The 23,369-nt window shown below is 37.2% G+C and overlaps 1 protein-coding gene across 8 annotated transcripts in view; it reads left to right on the top strand.

Annotated features, from left to right (window-relative positions):
• Window positions 1-23,369, top strand: part of RALGAPA1 (Ral GTPase activating protein, alpha subunit 1 (catalytic)) — a 211,085-nt gene that overhangs the window by 30,064 nt on the left and 157,652 nt on the right. For all 8 annotated transcript variants that reach the window (XM_010835311.1, XM_010835310.1, XM_010835304.1 and 5 more), the window contains exons 2-6: window positions 9,728-9,838; window positions 10,390-10,439; window positions 13,253-13,310; window positions 17,837-17,880; window positions 22,274-22,451. In XM_010835311.1, the coding sequence (XP_010833613.1) occupies window positions 9,728-9,838; window positions 10,390-10,439; window positions 13,253-13,310; window positions 17,837-17,880; window positions 22,274-22,451 (441 nt within the window). The remainder of the gene's footprint in view (window positions 1-9,727; window positions 9,839-10,389; window positions 10,440-13,252; window positions 13,311-17,836; window positions 17,881-22,273; window positions 22,452-23,369) is intronic.

The raw sequence follows: 23,369 nt of genomic DNA, 5'->3' as shown, positions 1-23,369 counted from the left end.
TAGCTTTGTTCGTAGTGATGCTTTCTAAGACCCACTTGACTTCACATTCCAGGATGTCTGGCTCTAGGTCAGTGATCACACCATCGTGATTATCTGGGTCTTGAAGATCTTTTTTGTACAGTTCTTCTGTGTATTCTTGCCATCTCGTCTTAATATCTTCTGCTTCTGTTAGGTCCATACCATTTCTGCCCTTTATCGAGCTCATCTTTGCATGAAATGTTCCTTTGGTATCTCTGATTTTCTTGAAGAGATCCCTAGTCTTTCCCATTCTGTTGTTTTCCCATCCTCTATTTCTTTGCATTGATCGCTGAAGAAGGCTTTCTTCTCTCTTCTTGCTATTCTTTGGAACTCTGCATTCAGATGTTTATATCTTTCCTTTTCTCCTTTGCTTTTCGCTTTTCTTCTTTTCACAGCTATTTGTAAGGCCTCCCCAGACAGCCATTTTGCTTTTTTGCATGCCTTGTACCTATATATACACATCTCTTAACATTTCACCTTAGACATTGTAATTTTGATTGATACCTAGAAGCTCGATGTGAATGGTTCTTTTTATACAGCTTCCATCCTCAACTTTTTGGATACGTGGAATGTAGTTAGAATAACTGTCTTCATGTCCTTTTCTGCCTGCCTAACATCTGTGTTAAAATCTGGTTTAAATTTGATTTGATGATTATTTTCTTCATTATGATTTAGGTTTTCCTGCTTCTCTGCATGCCTGGTAGTCTTCAATTAAATACCGGACAAGATAAATTTATTTCATCCTGGATATTTGTATACCTATAAAATTGAGCTCTGTTCAGATGACCTTGAAAACAGTTTGATCTGTTTGCATCTCTTTTTATGATATGTTAGGTGGCTCTGGAGTAATGTTCATTCTAGGGCTAATTGCTGCATCAATTGTGAGTTTTCCTAGTCTGGCTTGTGGGAATTAGGTACTCTCCAGCACTTTCCTCCTTTTATATGGGGGGCTAACTTTAGTTATTAATTCTAAATTTTATTTAATTTTCGTCAGAGAGCACATGTTAATCACTCAGTTGTGTCTGACTCTCTGTAACCCCATGAACGGTAGCCCACCAGGCTCCTCTGTCCATGGGATTCTCCAGGCAAGAAGACGAGTGGGTTGCCATTCTCTTCTCCAGGGCATCTTCCTGTCCCAGGAATTGAATCCAGGTCTCTTACATTGCAGGCAGAGTTTTTACCTCTGAGCCACCAGAAAAGTCCAGAGAGTATGGTATGTGCTGTTTTTTTTGGTTCTTTTTCTCTTTAGTTTGTGTCCTTACTAGTTCACTTTTACATGAAAAGATGTATACTGTATTGAATTCAGAGTTTTAAGGGTAAAGTGCTAATTGTGTGTTCAAATCTTATGCATAGTTACTAGCCTTATCTTTGCTAAATATGAGACAGATGTGTTAAAATCTACCATACTTTAAAATTTTTATCTATTTTTAATGAAAGGATAATTGCTCTACAGTATTGTGTTGGTTTCTACCAAACATCAACATGAATCAGCCATAGGTATACATACGTCCTCTCCCTGTTGAAACTCCCTCCACATCCCCACCCCTCTAGGTTGTTACAAGTCCAGGTTTGAGTTCCCTGAGTCATTCAGCAAATTCCCATTGGCACTCTGTTTTAGGTATGGTAATGTGTGTTACCATGTCACTTTCTCCATACATCCCACCCTCTGCAAAATCTACCACACTTTAAGTGACGTTGCTTTTCCTTAGATAGCTGTTGGTTTTTGCTTTTTATATTTTATAACTATTCATGCAGAATTGAAGACTTCCTGGTAAATAGAGCTTTTTGTCAAAATAGATTCAGTTCAGTTGCTCAATCATGTCTGACTCTTTGCAACCCCATGGACTGCAGCACACCAGGCCTCCCTCTCCATCGCCATCTCCTGGAGTTTACTCAAACTCATGTCCATTCAGTCAGTGATGCCATCCAACCATCTCATCCTCTGTCATCCCCTTCTCCTCCTGCCTTCTACCTTTTCCCAGTATCAGGGTCTTTTCAAGTGACTCATTTCTTTGCATCAGGTAGCCTAAGTATTGGAGTTTCAGCTTCAGCATCAGTCCTTCCAATGAATAGTCAGGACTGATTTCCTTTAGGGTGGACCAGTTGGATCTCCTTGCTGTCCAAGGAACTCTCAAGAATCTTCTCCAACACCACAGTTCCAATGCATCAGTTCTTCAGCACTCAGCTTTCTTTATAGTCCAACTCACATCCATACATGACTACTGGAAAAATCATACCCTTGACTAGATGGACCTTTGTTGGTAAAGTAATGTCTCTGCTTTTTAATAAGCTGTGTAGGTTGGTCATAACTTTCCTTCCAAGGAGTAAGCGTCTTTTAGTTTCATGGTTGCAATCACCATCTGCAGTGATTTTGGAGCCCCCCAAAATAGTCTGTCACTGTTTCTGGTGTTTCCTCATCAATTTGCTCTAAAGTGATGGGACCAGATGCCATGATCTTAGTTTTCTGAATGTGGAGTTTTAAGCCAGCTTTTTCACTCTCCTCTTTTCACGTTCATCAAGAGGCTTTTTGGTTCCTCTTTGCTTTCTGCCATAAGGGTGGTGTCATCTGCATATCTGAGGTTATTGATATTTCTCCCAGCAATCTTGATTCCAGCTTGTGCTTCGTCCAGTCCAGCATTTCTCATGATGTACTCTGCATATAAGTTAAATCAGCAGGGGGACAATACACAGCCCTGACGTACTCCTTTCTCAATTTGGAACCAGTCTGTTGTTCCATGTCCAGTTCTAACTGTTGCTGATATTCTAACTGGTGGTCTGATATTTCTATCTCTTTATGAATTTTCCACAGTTTGTTGTCATCCACACTGTTAAAGGCTTTGGCATAGTCAATAAAGCAGAAGTAGATGTTTTTCTGGAACTCTCTGGCTTTTTCGATGATCCAGTGGATGTTGGCAATTTGATCTCTGGTTCCTCTGCCTTTTCTAAAACCAGCTTGAACATCTGGAAGTTCACAGTTCATGTACTGTTGAAGCCTAGCTTGGAAGATTTTGAACATTACTTTGCTATGTGTGAGGTGAGTGCACTTGTGCGGTAGTTTGAACATTCTTTGGCATTGCCTTTCTTTGGGATTAGAATGAAAACCGACCTTTTCCAGTCCTGTGGCCACTGCTGAGTTTTCCAGATTTGCTGGCATATTGAGTGTAGCACTTTCACAGCATCATCTTTTAGGATTTGAAATAGCTCAACTGCAATTCCATCACCTCCACTAGCTTTGTTCATAGTGATATTTCCTAAGGCCCACTTGACTTCACATTCCAGAATGTCTGGCTCTAGGTGAGTGATCTCACCATCATGGTTATCTGGGTCGTGAAGATCTTTTTTGTATAGTTCTTCTGTATATTCTTGCCACCTCTTAATATCTTCTGCTTCTGTTAGGTCCATACCATTTCTGTCCTTTATTGAGCCCATCTTTGCATGAAATGTTCCCTTGGTATCTCTAATTTTCTTGATGAGATCTCTAGTTTTTTCCATTCTGTTGTTTTCCTCCATTTGTTTTCATTGATCACTGAGGAAGCCTTTCTTATTTCCCCTTGCTATTCTTTGGAATTCTGCCTTCAAATGGGTATACCTTTCCTTTTCTCCTTTGCGTTTAGCGTCTCTTCTTTTCTCAGGTATTTGTAAGGCCTCCTCAGACAACCATTTGGCCTTTTTGCATTTCTTTTTCTTGAGGATGGTCTTGATCACTGCCTCCTGTACAATGTCATGAACCTCTGTCCATAGTTCTTCAGGCACTCTGCTGCAGTCCATGGAGTGGCAAAGAGTTGGACATGACTGAGCAACTGAACTGACCCAGACTTAGGGTCTATGGGCTCTATGGTAGCGTTAATGGTGAACTCCAAGAGCATTTACACTAAGGGAGCCCTTACTGGCCTGATCCTGCCAGTGCCCCTGTCCCCATGCCATCCCATGCCTCCACAGGCAGCCCTACAACATTAGCAGGTAATTTTGGTTCAGTCTCCTATGGGGTCACTGCTCCTTTCCTCTCGGTCTTGATATGTGCAAAATTTTGTTTGTGCTCTCCAAGACTGGAGTCTCCCTCTTCCCCAGGCCCCTGGAAGTCCTGTAATCAAATCCCGCTATCCCACAAGGTCTGATTGCATGGGGATTCCCAGTCCCTTTATCAGATCCCCAGGCTAAGAAACCTGGGGTGAGGTCCAGAACCTTTGCAACAGTGGGAGAACTTCTTTGGTATTACTGTTCTACAGTTTGTGGGTCACCCACCCTGCGGTTATTGGATTTCATTTTACCGTGATTGTGCTGCTCTACTGTCTCACTACAGGTCTCTTTGTCTTGGACATGGAGTATCATTTTTTGGTGGGTTCTAGCGTCCTCCTGTCCATGGTTGTTCAACAGCTAGTTGCAATTTTGGTGCTCTTGCAGGAGGAAATGAGCACACATTCTCCTACTCTACCATCTTCTCTCGTCATCTTTATATAATATTTTCATCATGCTTTTCTTCTGTGTTAGAACATTCTGAATAAGAGCACCAGGCTCTCTCCCAAGTATTTGTTTCTTTCTTTTGTCCTTTCTTTTCTTCCTCCATTTTCTCAGTTTCTTCTCACTTCTCATATATCTGCCTCTTTTTAGAACTTGATAATGTATTATTTATAATTTTCCAGCCTGTTTGTGTAGTTTTACCCCCCCTCCTCTTTTCCTCCTACTTTTCTCTTCTGCTTTCCTCCTTATTTGTGCTTAACTCCATATTGTTTGTATCTTAATACTGTATTTTTGCGTTTCTTTCCCCTTACCTTTCTCCCTTCTCTTCATCCTTCCTTCCAGTCTCCTTCCCTCCATATTTCCCCTTCAACCCCTTCCTACCTTTCACCATTCCACATTCTTAGCATCTTCCTCTCCCCTCTTAGCCCTTTTCCAACATCCCACTTCCTCCTTTCCTCCTTACTCTCTTTTCTTCATTTCCACTCCTACCCTCTCGTTTTGAGCTTGTATTTATTTTTATCCAGCATTTCTGCGTCTCTGCAATTGGAGAGGTTTTTGGTGTGTTATTCACCATATTGTTGCATCAGTCCTCATTATTATTGGTTATTTTAAGGAAATAATTTGCATTGTTACTTTATTATTAGAAGCTGATTCCTTGTAGTACGCTTCATAGTTTAGTGTAATATAATGCCATTATTTGAGAAAAAGTTCTAAATGGTAATTTTTTTTTTTAACAGGTGAGAAGGAAGAATGATGATATTGCAAAATTTGTTGAATTTTTGGTCTTCCAACTTGGGTTATGTGATAACTTTTATAAGGGAGGTATTAGTACAGGTGTTCGAAATTTAAGCTCAGGAACACTGGCTTCTAAACTGTAATTTTTAATTATGTATGTTACCAAGAGCTTAAATATCTTCAAAGTATGTAGTAGAAAATAGATATGTTAACGTTATTCGTAAAAAGATCTTAAAGAGACATCTGAAATTTTATTTGTGAAAACTCAGGTCTGGAACTGTTTTGCCACTTGAAGTTAGTATTCCCAAAGGTCTTCAAAGCATTCCTAAGCCTGAGTCAGTTTTTTACAATCTCAGAAACTTCAATCTTAATTTATAGTTGAAATGTTTATTTGATTACTTTAAGGAACCTCTAGTTCACAAACAAATCAAACAAAAGTATTTCTAAAATTGGGGAAATTTTTGAATGTTTAAGCTTTTAAGTTCCAGCCATCAGTTTAGCACTATGCAGAGCACTCCCTCAGATTAAAATTTTGAAAAAAATATTGAAGGTTAAAGAAGCTAAGGCATGCTTCCTGTCCCCCAAAGCATCCAGTATCTATAAGAGAATAATATAATTGGCACTCCATCTTGGAGTGGTGGGTCTGCATCCTCAGATTCAACCTACCATGGATCCAAAATAGTTAGAAAAAAATAGTTCTAGAAAGTTCCAGAAATCAAAACTTGAATTCGCTGCACCCAGTCAGCTATTTATATAGCATTTATATCGTGTTAGGTTTTATAAGTAATCTACAGATTGTGTAAAATGTGTGGGAGGATGTGCGTAAGTTATATGCAGATATTATATCATTTTATGTAAGGGACTTAATTTGAGTATGTTTGGATTTTGGCATCTCATGGGTTCCTGGAACCATCACCTGCTGATACACAGGGACAGTTGTACCAGCTAATGTGACATAATTAGGATCCATATTGACTGAAATTAATGGAAGCATTCACAGAAAGAGAAAAAAACAATACCCATAATGGGTTATGGTCATTTGACAGGGGGAGAAAGGTATTGGGTAGAAGTTTTTCCCATAATCTTTCTTCCTACTTTTCTTTTCTTTTTATATTTTCCTTTCTCTTGTGGTATAATTTTAAAGAGTTGTTTTTAAATTAGTGAAGCCTTCTTTTATATTATTATTTTATATATACCTATCCTTTTATATCCACTTTTTTTGTGTGTTTCTTTTCCTATTTTCCCCCGACCATGTAAATTTTGTGAATTGATGAGCAAAAGTATTTTATAAGAGTTTTTATTTGCTAATTAGATCATTATAAATAGACACAGATTTAAAAAACAAACTTCTAAATTTTGATCCAGTACTTTTTATTAGTATGTAGTTTCCAGGCTTTGTTTAACCTAGTATATGGGAAGGATATAGAGGCTGTCTTGGCTCCTAAATAATGTTGCAAAATCTTAAGTTGATTCACGTTTGCTTCTGTTATGTTTTGATTTTTTTTTTGTTTTGCTTTGTTTTTGTTCTCATTTTCTTTTTTTCCCTGGGGACATTAGTTTTGTTAGAAACATTAGTTTCAGGAAATTTAGTGATAATTATAGCAGTTTATTTCATTCTGATTTCATAGTTTTTTGTTATTTCAAACTAGTCTATGGGGAAAATAGAATACTTTTCCTGTTTATTTTAGTTGTATGTGTTTTATTTTGGTATTCTTTAAAATATGTTTAACTAATATTCGTGACTATTATTCTTATCTTTGTTCTTTTCTTATTTTTCTTATAAATGTGCTAACACTGGAGGCCGAATAACATAGAGGTTAAGAGCATAAGCAGTAAGTCCAGGCTGTGTGTGCTGTGCTTAGTCACTCAGTCGTGTCTCACTCTTTGAGACCCCGTGGACTGTACCGTGCCAGGCTCCTCTGCCCATGGGGATTCTCCAGACAAGAATACTAGAGTGGGTTGCCATGCCCTCCTCCAGGGGATCTTCCCAAACCAGGGATCGAACCCAGGTTGCCCACATCGCAGGTGAATTCTTTAGTCTGAGCCACCGGGGAAGCTCAGTCCAGGCTGTGTTGAGTTTAAATCCATGACTCTGTTTCTCACTAACTGAATTACTTAAACTCTCTATGCTTGTTTCTTCATCTTTAGAGTCAGGATAATAATAGTACTTCTTTCATAGTGCTGTTTTGAGGAATACAGGAATTAATTTCTATAAAGAACTTAGAGTGTCTGGCATATGGGAAATATTGTTTATGTTAGGTGTTACCCCCCACAGTTCTCTGAAGAGTCACACAGATACTGTTACAGGTAGGAATAGAACCTGGGTGTTCTTATTCCAGTCAAGATGAAGCAATGCTATTTTGCTTGTCAGTAGGTTATGCAGTGTTTTCCAAGATACAAATTTCCAAGCTACAAAGTGAATACAATAAAATTAAAATTATTTATTTATTTATAATAAAACACATTTGCATGTTCAGCACTGTGCTTAGGTTTTATAAATGCTAAGGTAGACACACTTTCTGTCCTAAAGAAGCTATAGACTAATCCTGGAAAAGAGACAAGGAAACACTTGAGACATAATTACTTTCATGAGAGAGAATTGTAGAGAACAGAAAGAAATAGAGAGGAGAGGGCATCCATCCCTTCCTTTGGGAGGGTGAAGGAAAAGGGAAACGGTCTTGGAAAACTCCATAGATGAGCTATCAACTCAGGAGTTATTAAGAATATCCATAGGATAAGATAATATACCACAAAGAGTTTAAAGTGCTATGTATATGTTGTTAATATTTAACTTTATACTGAAATCTTCTATTCAGCCTTAAAGCATTCCAAGAAATTAGTTGATTCTTACCTTTAACTTGAGTTTACCAACAAGTAGTAGTTTATCCTATATTTTACTCCCAGGGTGTGAAAAAAAAATTTTTTTTTTCCAGTTGCTTTTTTCAAATTTGTTTATTATAGAAGAGACACGTGCTTTTTGTAAATGAATTTGAATAGTTGGAAGTATATAAAAGTTATTAATTCCTCCCCCTTTCCCCAACTTTCTCATTCCCTCTGAAAACAATAAAATGTGTAAGTAAAGAATCTGCCTGCAATGCAGGAGAGCCTGGTTTGAATCCTGGGTCAGGAATATCCCCTGGAGAAGAGAGAGGCTACCCACTCCATTATTCTAAGGCTTCCCTGGTGGCTCAGACAGTAAAGAATTCGCCTACAGTGTGGGAGACCTGGGTTTGATCCCTGGGTTGGAAAGATCCCCTGGAGAAGGGCATGGCAACCCACTCCGGTATTCTTGCCTGGAGAATCCCCATGGACAGAGGAGCCTGGCAGGCTGCAGTCCATGAGGTTGCAAAGCGTTGGACAAGACAGAGTGACTAAGCACAAGCACCTGTATACCTGTATAGGTATCTTGCTTTAAATGATAAATGCCATTTCCTTAGTTTGCACTTAAGACATTTCATGACATATCAAGGCTATTTTTTCCATTTTATTTTTATCAAAATGCTCAAAGCTAGCCAAAATAAATGAATTTTCTGCATTCTATCCTGTTTTCTTCATGTTTTTGTTTATGCCAAAAATGTCTTACTTATTCAAAACCACCACATCATATCCAAATACCTTCCTGTCCGTAAAGATCTTTTCACATAATACATTCTCTGTCAAAGCTTTTCTTCTTTTCCCACCTTCACTCCTTCCTGTGTTTCGAAAGTAATTTTGTGTTAGTACCTAACACTTGCTGCTGTGCTGCTTGCTAAGTCACGTCAGTTGTGTCCGACTCTGTGCGACCCCATAGACGGCGGCCCACCAGGCTCCCGTCCCTGGGATTCTCCAGGCAAGCATACTGGAGTGGGTTGCCATTTCCTTCTCCAGTGCATGAAAGTGAAAAGTGAAAGTGAAGTTGCTCAGTCTTGTCCAACTCTTTGCGACCCCATGGACTGTAGCCTACCAGGCTCCTCCGTCCGTGGGATTTCCCAGGCAAGAGTACTGGAGTGGGTTACCATTGCCTTCTCTTGCTGCTGTGGATACAATTAAATGTTTAGTTTTCTGTGCTTTGGACTACACTGACAGTTCTTATAACAGTATTTTATGAGTTTTGTAATACTTAAATCCCTATTTGTAAAGCCGGCTGTTAGATATTTAAAATAAAATGTATTTTAGTCATGTTTTATTACTCTTAGAAATACTGATTTTTAACTGTCTTGGGGAGAAGTTACAAAATGTAAGCTGTGAGTTGAAAATAAAACTTGGTTTGGTTAATGATTTTGGGTGAATCTTTCTGAGACATTGTTTTCTTCAAAGATTATGATAACCTGATTTGGCCAGTTTTTAAAATTAAAACTAAATAAAATCTTTAAAAACTTAAGTTGTGAGAATAAGGTATAAATAAATCTCTCAAATATTTTAATAGAAGTTTAAGAGCAGTTCTTTGACATTTTTGAAGGAAACTTGCCACAGTAAATATTTGCTGAACATGATATAAATAGTTAATCACTAAAACTTGTTTTCATTTATTTTTCAGAGAATGCAGAATCCATTGATCTTAAACAGTTTTTTGACCAACATTTTTCACATATATATTATGTGTTTTTTGAGAATTTTGTTACTATTGAAGCTAGTCTTAAACAGAAAGGTAAGATGTTAAAATCAATCCTGGCTTACGCTGATGTTTCAAATAATTGTCATAAACATTCACTTAAAATAGACTTTTTCACATTGGAATTTTAGTATTATTTCACTTCTCCTCTCAGATGGCTTGTAGACACCCTGCTCACACTGTGGGTTAGTAGTATTAATAATACCCTTATTATTTTGAAAAGGCTTAGAAGATTGGCCTTTTCTCTGGTCAGATTTGTTTTCTCACCTTTACTCTGCCCTAGGGCCATGTGTCAGGTTTGAGCAGTCATTTTCATAATTTCATTTTGAAGAGCTCACTTAAGTGTTTACCACAATATATTATTATTTATTTTTTAGACATAAATATGTAAAACCTAAATGTAATTGTCTAAAAAAAGTAGAGATGCTATGATATTGTCTACACATTGAACAGAATACACTTTAAATATTTTATTAAAGAATCACTGAGAAAAAACTATGCCTGAAATATTTTAAGCTTTTTAAGTGGTTGTTGACATTGAGGACAAAATGATAATGTTTAAATATTTTTCTGTAAAAATGTTTTAGGTCACAAGTCTCAAAGGGAGGAATTGGATGCTATACTTTTTATTTTTGAGGTACGTACCTACCCATGTAACTTTTTTCCCAAAATTAATTTTTGGAACATACAAAGGAATATATTGAATATTAACAAGCACTGTGAATCTGCCATGCTTTTTAAAAACTAAATTCTATTGTTTAACCTAAAAAAAATTCTGAGGTATATTTTAGGTACAGATAGAATTAATGGTTTTATGCATTTGAAGTCACAAATGGTACAATATTTATGGTGTTTACAAGCAATAAAAATTTTAATTTGTGGGATGTTTACACAAATGGAGAATTTTTTTTAAGAAATTCTAAAACATACTTACTTGAGAGGATAAATTCATGGAACTGTTATATACCTAAGGAGTTCATAGTTTCTGCTTTAACTGCTTTTCATTGAAAACTTGTATAGAATAATTTTAAACATTTTATACATTGTTGTTTTACCACATTACTTTTTATTGGGGCGGGGCAAGTTTGTATTGCTAAATAAGCAGAAAGAAATAACAACATATGATACTCTGTTAAAACTTCTGTCTTATTTTTGGCACAGTGATAAAAATGAGGGACACACATGCTTTTCAAATAACTCCTTACTCTTCATTCTGGTTTTCAAATCAAATAGTGATAGGAGTATTCCAATCTTTATTGAGGATTTTAGCAATCAGGAAACAGCCAGGATTAATTAGACCTTGTGTTTTGAAAGGCATAAAGAATTTAGAAATCAGTTTCTAAAGATTGAACTATTTACTGCTAATTAAAATTCACTGTTTTGTATATTGACTATTTTAGTATGGTTTAGAAGAATTTAAAGAATTTGATCTTTCTCAGTTGCTGAGTCAGTCACAGCTTAAAAAAAGAAAGTTTTGTGGTTTTTTTTTTAAGCATTCCAAAAGAAGTAACTGGTTTGATACCTAGTTCTGCAGTTAATTTTCGTTAGTCATTAACCCTGAGGAATTTGCTCATATTTACCTCCCAAAGTGTTTGCATTAATTGTTTACAAGGGGAATATTAAAGCATGGATATTTTGAGAAAGAATAAAACAGTATGTACAGAGAAAAGATAATTCCTGGAAAGTATTCCTTCAGACATTTGTGAAACTATATTTAGGAAATTGAGATCATTGACTAGTTAATAGAAGCTCTTTCAGGGTATTCCTTCTATTAAAGCATAATCCTTAGTTTTCTGTATGTAATATATACTGGTCATTTGTTAATCTGAACTGAAATGTTTGTCTATAATCCATCACTAAATTTCATTAGGAAAAGAACTGTTAAATGTAGGGTTTTTATCTTTTGGAAAAAATACTTAACCTGGGTGCTGTTTTTGTACTTAGGATGGTAACAATATCTGACTTCCACCTTTAGAGACTAATGATTTAAAAGATCAAGAAATTATCTAAATAAACTGATTTCCTTTTTCTGGAATAGGTGCATCATTGTGGAATGTTATGACATAGGATTGATACTCTGTTTTCTTCTGTGTAGTTAAGAGTGTACATGATTTCTTTCATCTTTATATTACTGAATAAAAAGATGATGAAGTGTAATTTAGTAGTGATAATGTAGAAGTACTTTAAGTAGTTCACAAACTTGTCCTTTTAGTTTTCTATAATTTTAGCGCTTTCCATACCGCAATAAATATAACTATACAGTTGCTGGCTAAGTATGGGAGAAATGTAGGAGGGCAAGGCTGAAGAATTTTCTGTATCTTATGTGGGAATAGCACCTGTCTGTGAAGAACTTTATAATTTCTTTATCATCCTCTTATATAAGAAGGACTAGAGACGATTATCAAAAGGAAGATAGAGAAGTGTAAAAACAGGCATACCATTTTTTGAACAGAATAGTATGAAAGCACTAATTCTGGAAATAGGAATATGGAAGCTGGAATCTGTTTTTCCACTTTCTAACCTAAGCACATTTTTTAACTTGTTATGGCAAATGGAATCACTCCTTTTAGGATGGTTTTGAGGATTAATGAAATATCCTTTATATAAAGTGTCTATTATTTGGCCCTTATGAACATTCAATTAATGTTGACTCTAAATAGTAATAAAATAGAGCAGCAATAATAACAAATACCATTCAGCAAGCAGATGAGTATTGAGAACATAGTTCAACAGCATAGTAAGGCAACTATTGAAGTAGAATAATTCATACAGGTGCAATATGTAGAGGAAAATAAAGACAAAATTTTGAAGATATTATATGTAAGAAATATTCCAAACTTGTAGAAGTATGTATGGGTTAGCTTAACCATAGGGCTCCTGAATTTAAAAAATTTTTTCTCATACCTACAGCTGTTATAATATATAAGTATCTTTGGGTTCATGTGATTAATTTAGTACAAGTATTTGATAGGATTTTTGTGAAAGCAAAATATTTCCCCTCTTAGGTTTATCAAAATAGGAGAAAGAAAGAACTACTTGAAGAGAAAATATAAGATACTAGTATCTAAAAGAATTTAGAACAGATCAGTAGTTTCCACAGAAAGTCTAATAGAAAACAAGCATTAAAAAATACAGCATTTATTCACTAAAGAGAAATATAATTTTTACATCATTATAAAAGATAAATTTCATCAATTTCCTGTTCCAAGACTTAGTTAGTATAGCTTGTTGATTTCTGGAGTTTTCATATAATGATCAGTATGCCAGTGCTGAAGTAGTGCCACTACCATCAGACTAGCTCAAAGATGATTTTGTATTTGTAATACTATCTTCTGCTTAACAAACTCTTAAAGGCTTTGTGTAAGTTCTTTAATTTTTCACGTTGTTCAAGATGTGGACTTGTTACTTGCTTTTCATACGTTTCTTTGTTTTATTCATATTGATTTTTAGAAAATTTTACAACTTCTTCCAGAAAGAATTCATCAGCGATGGCAGTTTCATAGTATTGGTAAGTAATGTAAATACTATTTCACATTTGAAATAAATGATAATATTTGAACATATTCTGTTAATGAGTTGGTTATTACTTGAAATGAGTTCATAGTTTATATTTTAGTAAAAATAAATAAAGAATACAGAATTAAACTTACTGGGAATATAAGATAAAAACATACATGAAGGCCTGTTAAGTTTCATAGTGGCATGTTAAATTTCTTTGATCCACCTGTTGTTACTGTGAATATGTTAGCAATAATGATAAACTATAAAGCCTAAAAATAAAAGTAGATTCTATATCAAAGTAAATATTCTGTAATCAGAAATGGAAGACAAAATGCAAAGTGCCAAGTATAAGAGAGCCATGGGTTCCAGGTTTGAAAGCAAGCAGTGTAAAGTTGGCAGTTTGCTCCATTAAAAAAAAAAAAAGAGGGAACCTGGGGTTTAGCTTACTGCTTGAAGAGCCAAAGTAGAACTTCCCAGATCAAGAAATGAAGCTGAAAAGGAAAAGGGGAAAGGAAAAACATGCAGCCCTGCTGTAGATTACTGTGAAGAACCAGATAGGCAGGTCATAGGCTTCTCTTACAAGGAGTTAAGCCAAGATGCTGGCTGGCTTGGAGTCTGGTTCTTTCATAATCATAGCATTGCCACAGGACTCTCTGACTCTCATTGTAAGCCTTTTTTCCCTCTTGGATGAAAAAGGAATCTGCAGGTAGGCAATTTCTGGCTTTGGTTCAGTGTCTCAATTAGAACAAAGGTGATTGCTAGTGATTCTCGTGGCCTTTCTCTTGTGAATACACAGCCAGCCACCATACCTACATTGTTGAAGTAGAATGTTATAGGCCTTATATTCATTTGTAAAAATTGTATTTTCCTTATAAAAAAGAGTCATAGATTTATTTAGGCCCTACAATTCTTAATCAGTTGTAGCAAATAAAATCTGTGAGGCTTTGAAACTATAAGTCATCCCAATTAGCAGTTCTGGAAGCAAAAGAAACTACATATAGGATGGATATTGATGCAGGGGCTAAAAAAGACAAAATTTTATTTTTTTAATTTATTTTTAAAATTTATTTTATTTTTTAACTTTACAATATTGTATTGATTTTGCCATATATCAAAATGAATCCACCACAGGTATACATGTGTTCCTCATCCTGAACCCTCCTCCCTCCCTGTACCATCCCTCTGAGTCGTCCCATTGCACCAGCCCCAAGCATCCAGTATCGTGCATCGAACCTGGACTGGCGACTCGTTTCATATATCATATTATACATATTTCAATGCCATTCTCCCAAATCATCCTACCCTCTCCCTCTCCCACAGAATCCAAAAGACTGTTCTATACATCAGTGATAATAAAGCCTGTTGAGAATAAACTTTTTTGATAAAGCTCAAGACTAAAAATGATGTGTCCTTAATATATAAAGAACTCTGGCAACTCAGTAAGACAGATAAGTTTTTTAAATATGCAAAATATTTGCATATATATCATACCAAAGCAGAGAAGGCAATGGCAACACACTCCAGTACTCTTGCCTGGAAAATCCCATGGACGGAGGGGCCTGGTGGGCTGCAGTCCATGGGGTCGCTAGGAGTCGGACACAACTGAGCGACTTCACTTTATTTTTTCACTTTCATGCATTGGAGAAGGAAATGGCAACCCACTCCAGTGTTCTTGCCTGGAGAATCCCAGGGACCGGGGGGAGCCTGCTGGGCTTCCGTCCATGGGGTCGCACAGAGTCGGACACGACTGAAGCGACTTAGCAGCAGCATACCAAAGAAGACATATAAATTGCTAATAAGCATGATAAGGTGCTTAATAGAATAGGGAAATCCTATTTTTTATTTCATAATCATTAAAATGTTCTTGGTTATCTATGAAGAAACTTCTCTAGACATCTGAACTTGTAAAGTTTTTCTACTGAGGAATGTAGTCTTCAATATGTAAAAGAGCTTTGGGCTATCTAGTTGTCATGTTTAGTAGTAGTCCAGTAAATGTCCAATTTGAGAAGATATATCAGTGGTCATTTTTCTTTGTCACTCCTCCTCCTCCAAGTCACTTCAGTCGTGTCCAACTCTGTGTGACCCCATAGACGGCAGCCCACCAGGCTCCCCCGTCACTGGGATTCTCCAGGCAAGAATACTGGAGTGGGTTGCCATTTCCTTCTCCAATGCATGAAAGTGAAAAGTGAAAGTGAAGTCGCTCAGTCGTGTCCGATTCTTAGCGACCCCGTGGACTGCAGCCTACCAGGCTCCTCCATCCATGGGATTTTCCAGGCAAGAGTAAGAATCCTTAAAAAAAGTAACTTGAACAACTTTACGCTAACAAGTTAGGCAGTTTTTTCTTTAACATATTTATTTATTTGACTGTGCTGAGTCTTTGTTGCAGCATGTGAGATCTAGTTCCCTGACCAGGGATGTAACCCAGGCCCCCTATATTTGGGAGTATGGAATCTTAGGCACTGGATTACCAGGGAAGACCCAAGGCAGTTTTAATAAAATCAGCAAATTTATAGAAAGATAGAAATTATTCAAACTGACTCAAAAAAGAATGTGCTCAGTCCCTCAGTTGTGTCCCATGCTTTGTGACCCCGTGGACTGTAGCCTGCCAGGCTTTTCTTTCCATGGCATTTTCCAGGCAGAAATAGTGGAGTGGGTTGCCCTTTCCTTCTCCAGTGGATCTTCCCAGCCTAGGGACTGAACCCACATTTCCTGCACTGGTGGCAGATTCTTTACCACTGAGCCACCTGGAAGCCCTCATTTAGATTACTCACTCTCAGTGCTGCTGCCAGAAAAGCTGTATTCCATTTTGTATCTCCTTGGGTCTGTCGTTGTTCCCTGTTGTTGAATACTTTAAAAACATCTACTAATTGAGAAGGTTTCATTTCAAATATACCATCTAATTTCTATAATTTTTTAATCTCTGGGGCTCTTAAAGTAACAATTATAAATCTTCTCACAAAGGAAAGCTTAATTCCAAATATCTTAAAAAGATGTAATATCAATTGGTCACAAACTCTTTCAGAAAATAAAGGAACTCTTCCCAGTCTATGTACATGTCTATTATTATCTTGATAATAAAGCCAGATTAAAGACCTCACAAAAGAACACAGTAGTGTTCAATATCCATCATAAACACAGAGGCAAAAATCTTTAATAATTTATTAACAAACTAAATTTAGTAGTATGACAAAAAGACTATGTAAATGGTAACCAATTGGGATTTATCTCAGGGATGCAAGGTTGGTTTAATATTTGATAAGCATTTTGTGAAAAATACAGTATTAATAGAATAAATGACAAAACCACCTGTAATGCTGACTGTGATGTTTACTTGACTGTAATGCCAGTAGCAGAAAAAGCATCCGACAGAATTTACTGCCCATGCATGATTAAAAACGCTTATCAGATGTGATTAGTTTTCCACTTCTTTTTCTCTTCCAGGGTTCAATCGGTGATACTACAATGCATTTAGCATGTATAGATTTTTTAGGAGAGCTAATTAAGACCGAGGCTTTATATAGAATTGTTTTAAGAAACTGAATTTGCTCAGACACGAGGAAGGGAATTGCAGATAAATCAACACGATTTGTTGAAATATTAAAACTTATTTTAGTACGATAAATAAAACTTAAGCAATAGAGTCACAGTCTTAATCATTTTATATATATATTTCATATAAAAATTTGTAATCTTGGTGTTACTAGAAAGAATAAAGATGCAAGATTAGAACAAATAGCTGTAGAGGAAATTTTGTTACTGGTATAAATTTTACACATAGAAACTATTTCTAAATATTTTATAGATTTATAAATAGTAATAAAATATTTTTGGAGATAATTAATAACAAAATCTGGATAAGATTTCTTTTGGGGAGGGAAGCAGGAAAATGATTCAGGATGAGTTCATGGGAGGCTTAAGTGATACTTATATAAAACATTATAAATAACAAATAAATGAAATCTTGAAATTATAGGAAACATGAGACTATTTAGATTTGTTCAAACTGAATGGTGGACTTCTGGTTGTGAATATTATTTCATTATTTTATTATAGCTTTGAAATATTGTATAATTATAAGAAAAAGTATTTTGAATACTCTGAGTATTTTGAAAAGAGAAAGTAGTACAGGGGAAACGTTTGTTAAGAAATACTACAGTTTCAGGTGTTTATTTGATTAACTATAAAATTTTCTACAGTGGTTTTTATTTGTATTAGTGATGGTAAAAGTATTTATTTATATTCTTCAGTTCAATTCAGTAAAATATATAGATTGTTGCCTTAAATGCAATTTTGGTTTTATTGTTTGTTTTAATAGGATAAATCATATTTAATTCCAGTAAACCATGTGTTAAAATGGTGACTTTTTATATGCCCTCTATCCCAAGACTATGGCCAGAGGGATGTTAAGGTCACCAAGAATAATTTGGAGGTGACCAGGGACTTGTTTTTAAAGTGTTTTCAAGTCTTACTGATAACTCTTGACATTTAGAAATGAATAAGATATGAATGTTTAAAATCATGTTTTCTTTTCAGGATTGATTTTAAAGAAACTACTACACACAGGAAACTCCTTGAAGGTATAATGTAATTATATTTCTTTTTTATATTTAAAAAATTATTTGAATTGATTATTTTCAGCTGTGCTGGGTCTTCGTTGCTGCACAGGCTTTTTCTAGTTGTGGCAAGTGAGGGCTACTCCAGTTGTGTCCTGGCTTCTCATTGCAGTGGCTTTTCTTGTGGCTCCCAGGCTGTCAAGTACAGGCTTGGTAGTTGTGGCACTCAGGCCTGGTTGCTCTGTGGCATGTGGGATCTTTCTGGACAGGAATTGAACCCTTGTGTCCTACATTGGCAGGTGGTTTCTTTACCACTGAGCCACCGGGAAAGCCCCATTTCTGTAGGTTTTTTTTTTTTTTTTTAACTGAGTAAAGCATATAGTCAACTGCTCCACTTGCCTGCATCATTGTTTTCCTAAATAAATATGAATAATCTTCAGTTCCCTGGATTGAAGTGAAATCACTTAAAAAATAGCAGCATGCTCAGTATACATGAGGTTGACCATGCTATTGAAAACTTTTTGTGGTTTTACCACTGCATTTGACTCATTTGGCAGAAACATAGTCAGCTCTTGATGTCCATGGGCTGTACATCCATATCATTTTATATATTGGACTTGAGCATATGCTGATTTTGGTATCCATGGTAGGGGAGGTCCTGGAAGCATTACCCCATAGATACTGAGGGACAACTGTGCTTTGCCCTGTGGTCCCCAGAAGATACAAATTATTAAGCTATTCAACAAATAATTCTTCATTTTACCATAGCTATCCTGAGATATAGAGGGAAGTAGTACATCTGTTAAAAATGGTTTGTTCATTATTATTATTTTTTCTTCTTTTTTATTATTCCATTGTGCTGTGGTTAGAAAAGCTTCTCAGTCCAAAAGCATCTTGCTGTAAGTTGGGTAAAAGTCTCATTGTAGGTACTTTTGGTGTCAAGGTTTGGGTTTGCAGTACAACGGGATAAGCCTTCCTACAGCTTTGTCCTGTTTCTAACTGAACTGAGAGGGTGGCAACAGATGTCTAGCTTTGGCAGTGGCTGTTTACAAACCATGCATGTGTGCTAAGTTGCTTCAGTTGTGTCCAACTCTGTGCTACCCTGTGGACTGTAGCCCACCAGGCTCCTCTGTCCAGGATTCTCCAGGCAAGAATACAAGAGTGGGTTGCCATACCCTTCTCAAGGGGATTTTTCCGACCCAGGGATTGAGCCTTGATTCTGTTACATCTCCTGCATTGGCAGGTGGGTTCTTTACCACTAGCACCACCTTGGAAGCTCAGTTGTGTACAAAGCTGTGATAGAGGAATATCCGAAGCTATCAGTGAGGTTAGGTTAGTGAAGAACTTTGTGGTTTGCTTGGAGATTTGGAGTTTGCTTTGTTTTCTCCTTTTGTCTTCCTGAAAGAGCATTGTTCAGTTTAAATATGTATTTTCTGTGTATTGGGCATTGTTCTAGTTGTTTAAAGATACAGTAATAGGCCAAATTTGCCCTTTAGAAGCAAATTAAATACATGAGATAATTTCAGGCTGCTAAGCCTTTAAAGGACAAGAGCAGTGAGTTAGCAGTGCATCCGGATCTCCATGACCATTCCTCCTTTTAGCAGTTAATAGTTATACCAAGGAGTGGTCATTGCCGTCTCTCCTTTCTTCTTGGATTAGAGTGGCAATGTGGGGAAGAACGGAAGTTAACAAGAAGGAAATGATTTTGATTTTCTATAAGTGAAAGTTATAGTGTAAAAATTACCTGATAGCTTTAAGTAGTTCAGTTCAGTCATTGAGTTATGTCCAATTCTTTGTGACCCCACGAACCGCAGCACACCAGGCCTCCCTGTCCATCATCAACACCCAGAATCTACCCAAACCCATGTCCATCGAGTCAGTGATGCCATCCAACCATCTCATCCTCTGTCGTCCCCTTCTCCTCCTGCCCTCAATCTTTCCCAGCATCAGGGTCTTTTCCAGTGAGTCAACTCTTCGCATGGGGTGGCCAAAGTACTGGAGTTTCAGCTTCAGCATCAGTCCTTCCAATGAACACCCAGGACTGATTTCCTTTAGGATGGACTAGTTGGATTTCCTTGCAGTCCAAGGGACTCTCAAGAGTCTTCTCCAACACCACAGTTGAAAAGCATCAATTCTTCAGTACTCAGCTTTCTTTATAGTCCAACTCTCACATCCACACATGACCACTGGAAAAACCATAGCCTTGACTAGACGGACCTTTGTTGGCAAAGGAATGTCTCTGCTTTTTAATATGCTGACTAGGTTGGTCATAACTTTCCTTCCAAGGAGTAAGCGTCTTTTGATTTCATGACTGCAGTCACCTTCTACAGTGCTTTTGGAGCCCAGAAAAATAAAGTCAGCCACTGTTTCCACTGTTTCTCCATCTATTTGCCATGAAGCGATGGGACCGGATGCCATGATCTTAGTTTTCTGAATGTTGAGCTTTAAGCCAACTTTTTCACTCTCCTCTTTTACTTTCATCAAGAGGCTCTTTAGTTCTTCACTTTCTGCCATAAGGGTAGTGTCATCTCCATATCTGAGGTTATTGATATTTCTCCTGGCAGTCTTGATTCCAGCTTGTGTTTCTTCCAGCCCAGCGTTTCTCATGATGTACTCTGCATAGAAGTTAAATAAGCAGGGTGACAATATACAGCCTTGACGTACTCCTTTTCCTATTTGGAACCAGTCTGTTGTTCCATGTCCAGTTCTAACTATTGGTTCCTGACCTGCATATAGGTTTCTCAAGAGGCAGGTCAGGTGGTCTGGTATTCCCATCTCTTTCAGAATTTTCCATAGTTTATTGTGATTCACACAGTCAAAGGCTTTGTCATAGTCAATAAAGCAGAAATAGATATTTTTCTGGAACTCTTTTGCTTTTTTGATGATGCAGCGGATGTTGGCAATTTGATCTCTGGTTCCTCTGCCTTTTCTAAAACCAGCTTGAACATCTGAAAGTTCACGTTTCATGTATTGCTGAAGCCTGGCTTGGAGAATTTTGAGCTTTACTTTACTAGCGTGTGAGATGAGTGCAATTGTGCGGTAGTTTGAGCATTCTTTGGCATTACCATTCTTTGGGATTGGAATGAAAACCGACCTTTTCCAGTCCTGTGGCCACTGCCGAGTTTTCCAAATTTGCTGGCATATTGAGTGCAGCACTTTCACAGCATCATCTTTCAGGATGTGAAATAGCTCAAATGGAATTCCATCACCTCCACTAGCTTTGTTCATAGTGATGTTTCCTAAAGCCCACTTAACTTCACATTCCAGGATGTCTGGCTCTAGGTCAGTGACCACACCATTGTGATTATCTGGGTCATGAAGATCTTCTTTGTAAAGTTCTTCTGTATATTCTTGCCACCTCTTCTTAATATCTTCTGCTTCCATTAGGTCCCTACCATTTCTGTCCTTTATTGAGCCCATCTTTGCATGAAATGTTCCCTTGGTATCTCTAATTTTCCTGAAGAGATCTCTAGTCTTTCCCATTCTATTGTTTTCCTCTACTTCTTTGCATTGATGGCTGAGGGAGGCTTTCTTCTCTCTCCTTGCTATTCTTTGGAACCCTGCATTCAAATGGGAATACCTTTCCTTTTCTCCTTTACTTTTCGCTCCTTTCTTTTCACAGCCATTTGTAAAGCCTTCCCAGACAGCCATTTTGCTTTTTTGCATTTCTTTTTCTTGGGATGGTCTTGATTCCTGTCTCCTGTACAGTGTCACGTACCTCCATCCATAGTTCATCAGGCACTCTATCGGATCTAGTCCCTTAAATCTTAAATCTCTTAAAGCCCCAACCAGTAACGCTGAAGAAGGTGAAGTTGAACAGTTCTATGAAGACCTACAAGACCTTCTAGAACTAACACCCAAAGAAGATGTCCTTTTCATCATAGGGGACTGGAATGCAAAAGTAGGAAGTCAAGAAACACCTGGAGTAACAGGCAAATTTGGCCTTGGAGTACAGAATGAAGCAGGGCAAAGGCTAATAGAGTTCTGCCAAGAGAACACATTGGTTGTAGCAAACACCCTCTTCCAACAACACAAGAGAAGACTACACATGGACATCACCAGATGGTCAACACTGAAATCAGATTGATTATATTCTTTGCAGCCAAAGATGGAGAAGCTCTACACAGTCAGCAAAAACAAGACCAGGAGCTGACTGTGGCTCAGATCATGAACTCCTTAGGTAGTTAGACACCAAGTTTATTTGTTCAGAATCCATAAATTTAGATTTATAAGTGCTAAGGGGGTCAGTAAATTGTCATGGCTATCATTCTGTCTCCCTCTCCTGCCTGCCTTCCTTTTCTTCCTCTCCTTTGGAGAGTATCAGTCTGTAACCATCTTCCAGAGAATTTTGGCGTGGAAGGAAGAAAATATTTCCATTTTAAATAAAACTACTGTTTTTCATTTCATTTCATTTTAGATTAGGCGGGAAGGTGTTCGGCTTTTCTTATTATGGTTGCAAGCTCTTCAGAATAACTGTAGCAAAGAACAGCTTTGGATGTTTTCATGCTTAATCCCCGGATTTTCAGCACCACAGTCTGAATGTGGACCTCGAACTTTAGATAACCTCATTAATCCTCCACTCAACCTTCAAGAAAGTAAGATTCATCTTTTCCATCATTATTTTAAAAATTTTGTGTAGTTTGTTAATATATATTTTAAAATGTCTGTACATTTTTAACTGGTTAATCCAAGGCCATGTTTTTAAATGTGGGATTTATAAAACAAAACTCATGGAGAAAGGATTCATGGTTGCTGGGGGAGGCGGGGGGTGGTTTGAACAGGGGAGCGCGTGGGATTTGAGGGTGGGCAAAATTGGTGAAGGGGATTTAGAGTTACAAACTTCTTGTCAGAAAGTAAATAAAATAAGTCATCAGGATGTAGTGGACAGCATGGGAACTGTAGTTGATGACAATTGTTGTGAATTTGAAAGTTGCTAAGAAACTAAATATTAGAAGTTCTTACCACAAGAAAAAAATTTTTTTTGTAATTTTGGTGGCAGGTGGTAACTACTTATTCGGGTGATTATTTTATAGTGCATACAAATGTTGAATCATGTACACCTGAAACTAATATAATGTTGTATGTCAGTAAAAAATGTAAATAAATAATTTTAAAACATCCAGGTATAATGAGGCCAACAAATCAGGAGATGATTGCTGTTAAAAGATAGCTTGTTACTCATAGTTCCCAGGAGAAGTGGTTGTGCCACACCAAGGAGGGTGGTCACACAGGGAAACACCAGGGTCAGTCGAGGATGGGGCTTGGAGGGTAGGGGTGGATATCATGGGCAAGAGCTCAGTCAGAAATGTGTGAAGTAGGGTGAGCATGTCTAAGTCTGGCTACCTAGTCCTAAGGGTCATTAGGTTAGGGGACTAGTAGCCCTGAATGTATGGAGAAGGAAATGGCAACCCACTCCAGTGTTCTTGCCTGGAGAATCCCAGGGACGGGGGAGCCTGGTAGGCTGCCGTCTATGGGGTCGCACAGAGTCGGACACGACTGAAGCGACTTAGTAG

This window comes from Bison bison, unplaced genomic scaffold (assembly GCF_000754665.1).
Source record: "Bison bison bison isolate TAMUID 2011002044 unplaced genomic scaffold, Bison_UMD1.0 scf7180017864041, whole genome shotgun sequence".
NCBI classification, from domain to species: Eukaryota; Metazoa; Chordata; class Mammalia; order Artiodactyla; family Bovidae; genus Bison; species Bison bison.
The sequence above is the reverse complement of the archived record's forward strand: the minus strand, read 5'-3'. Positions and strand labels throughout refer to the sequence as shown.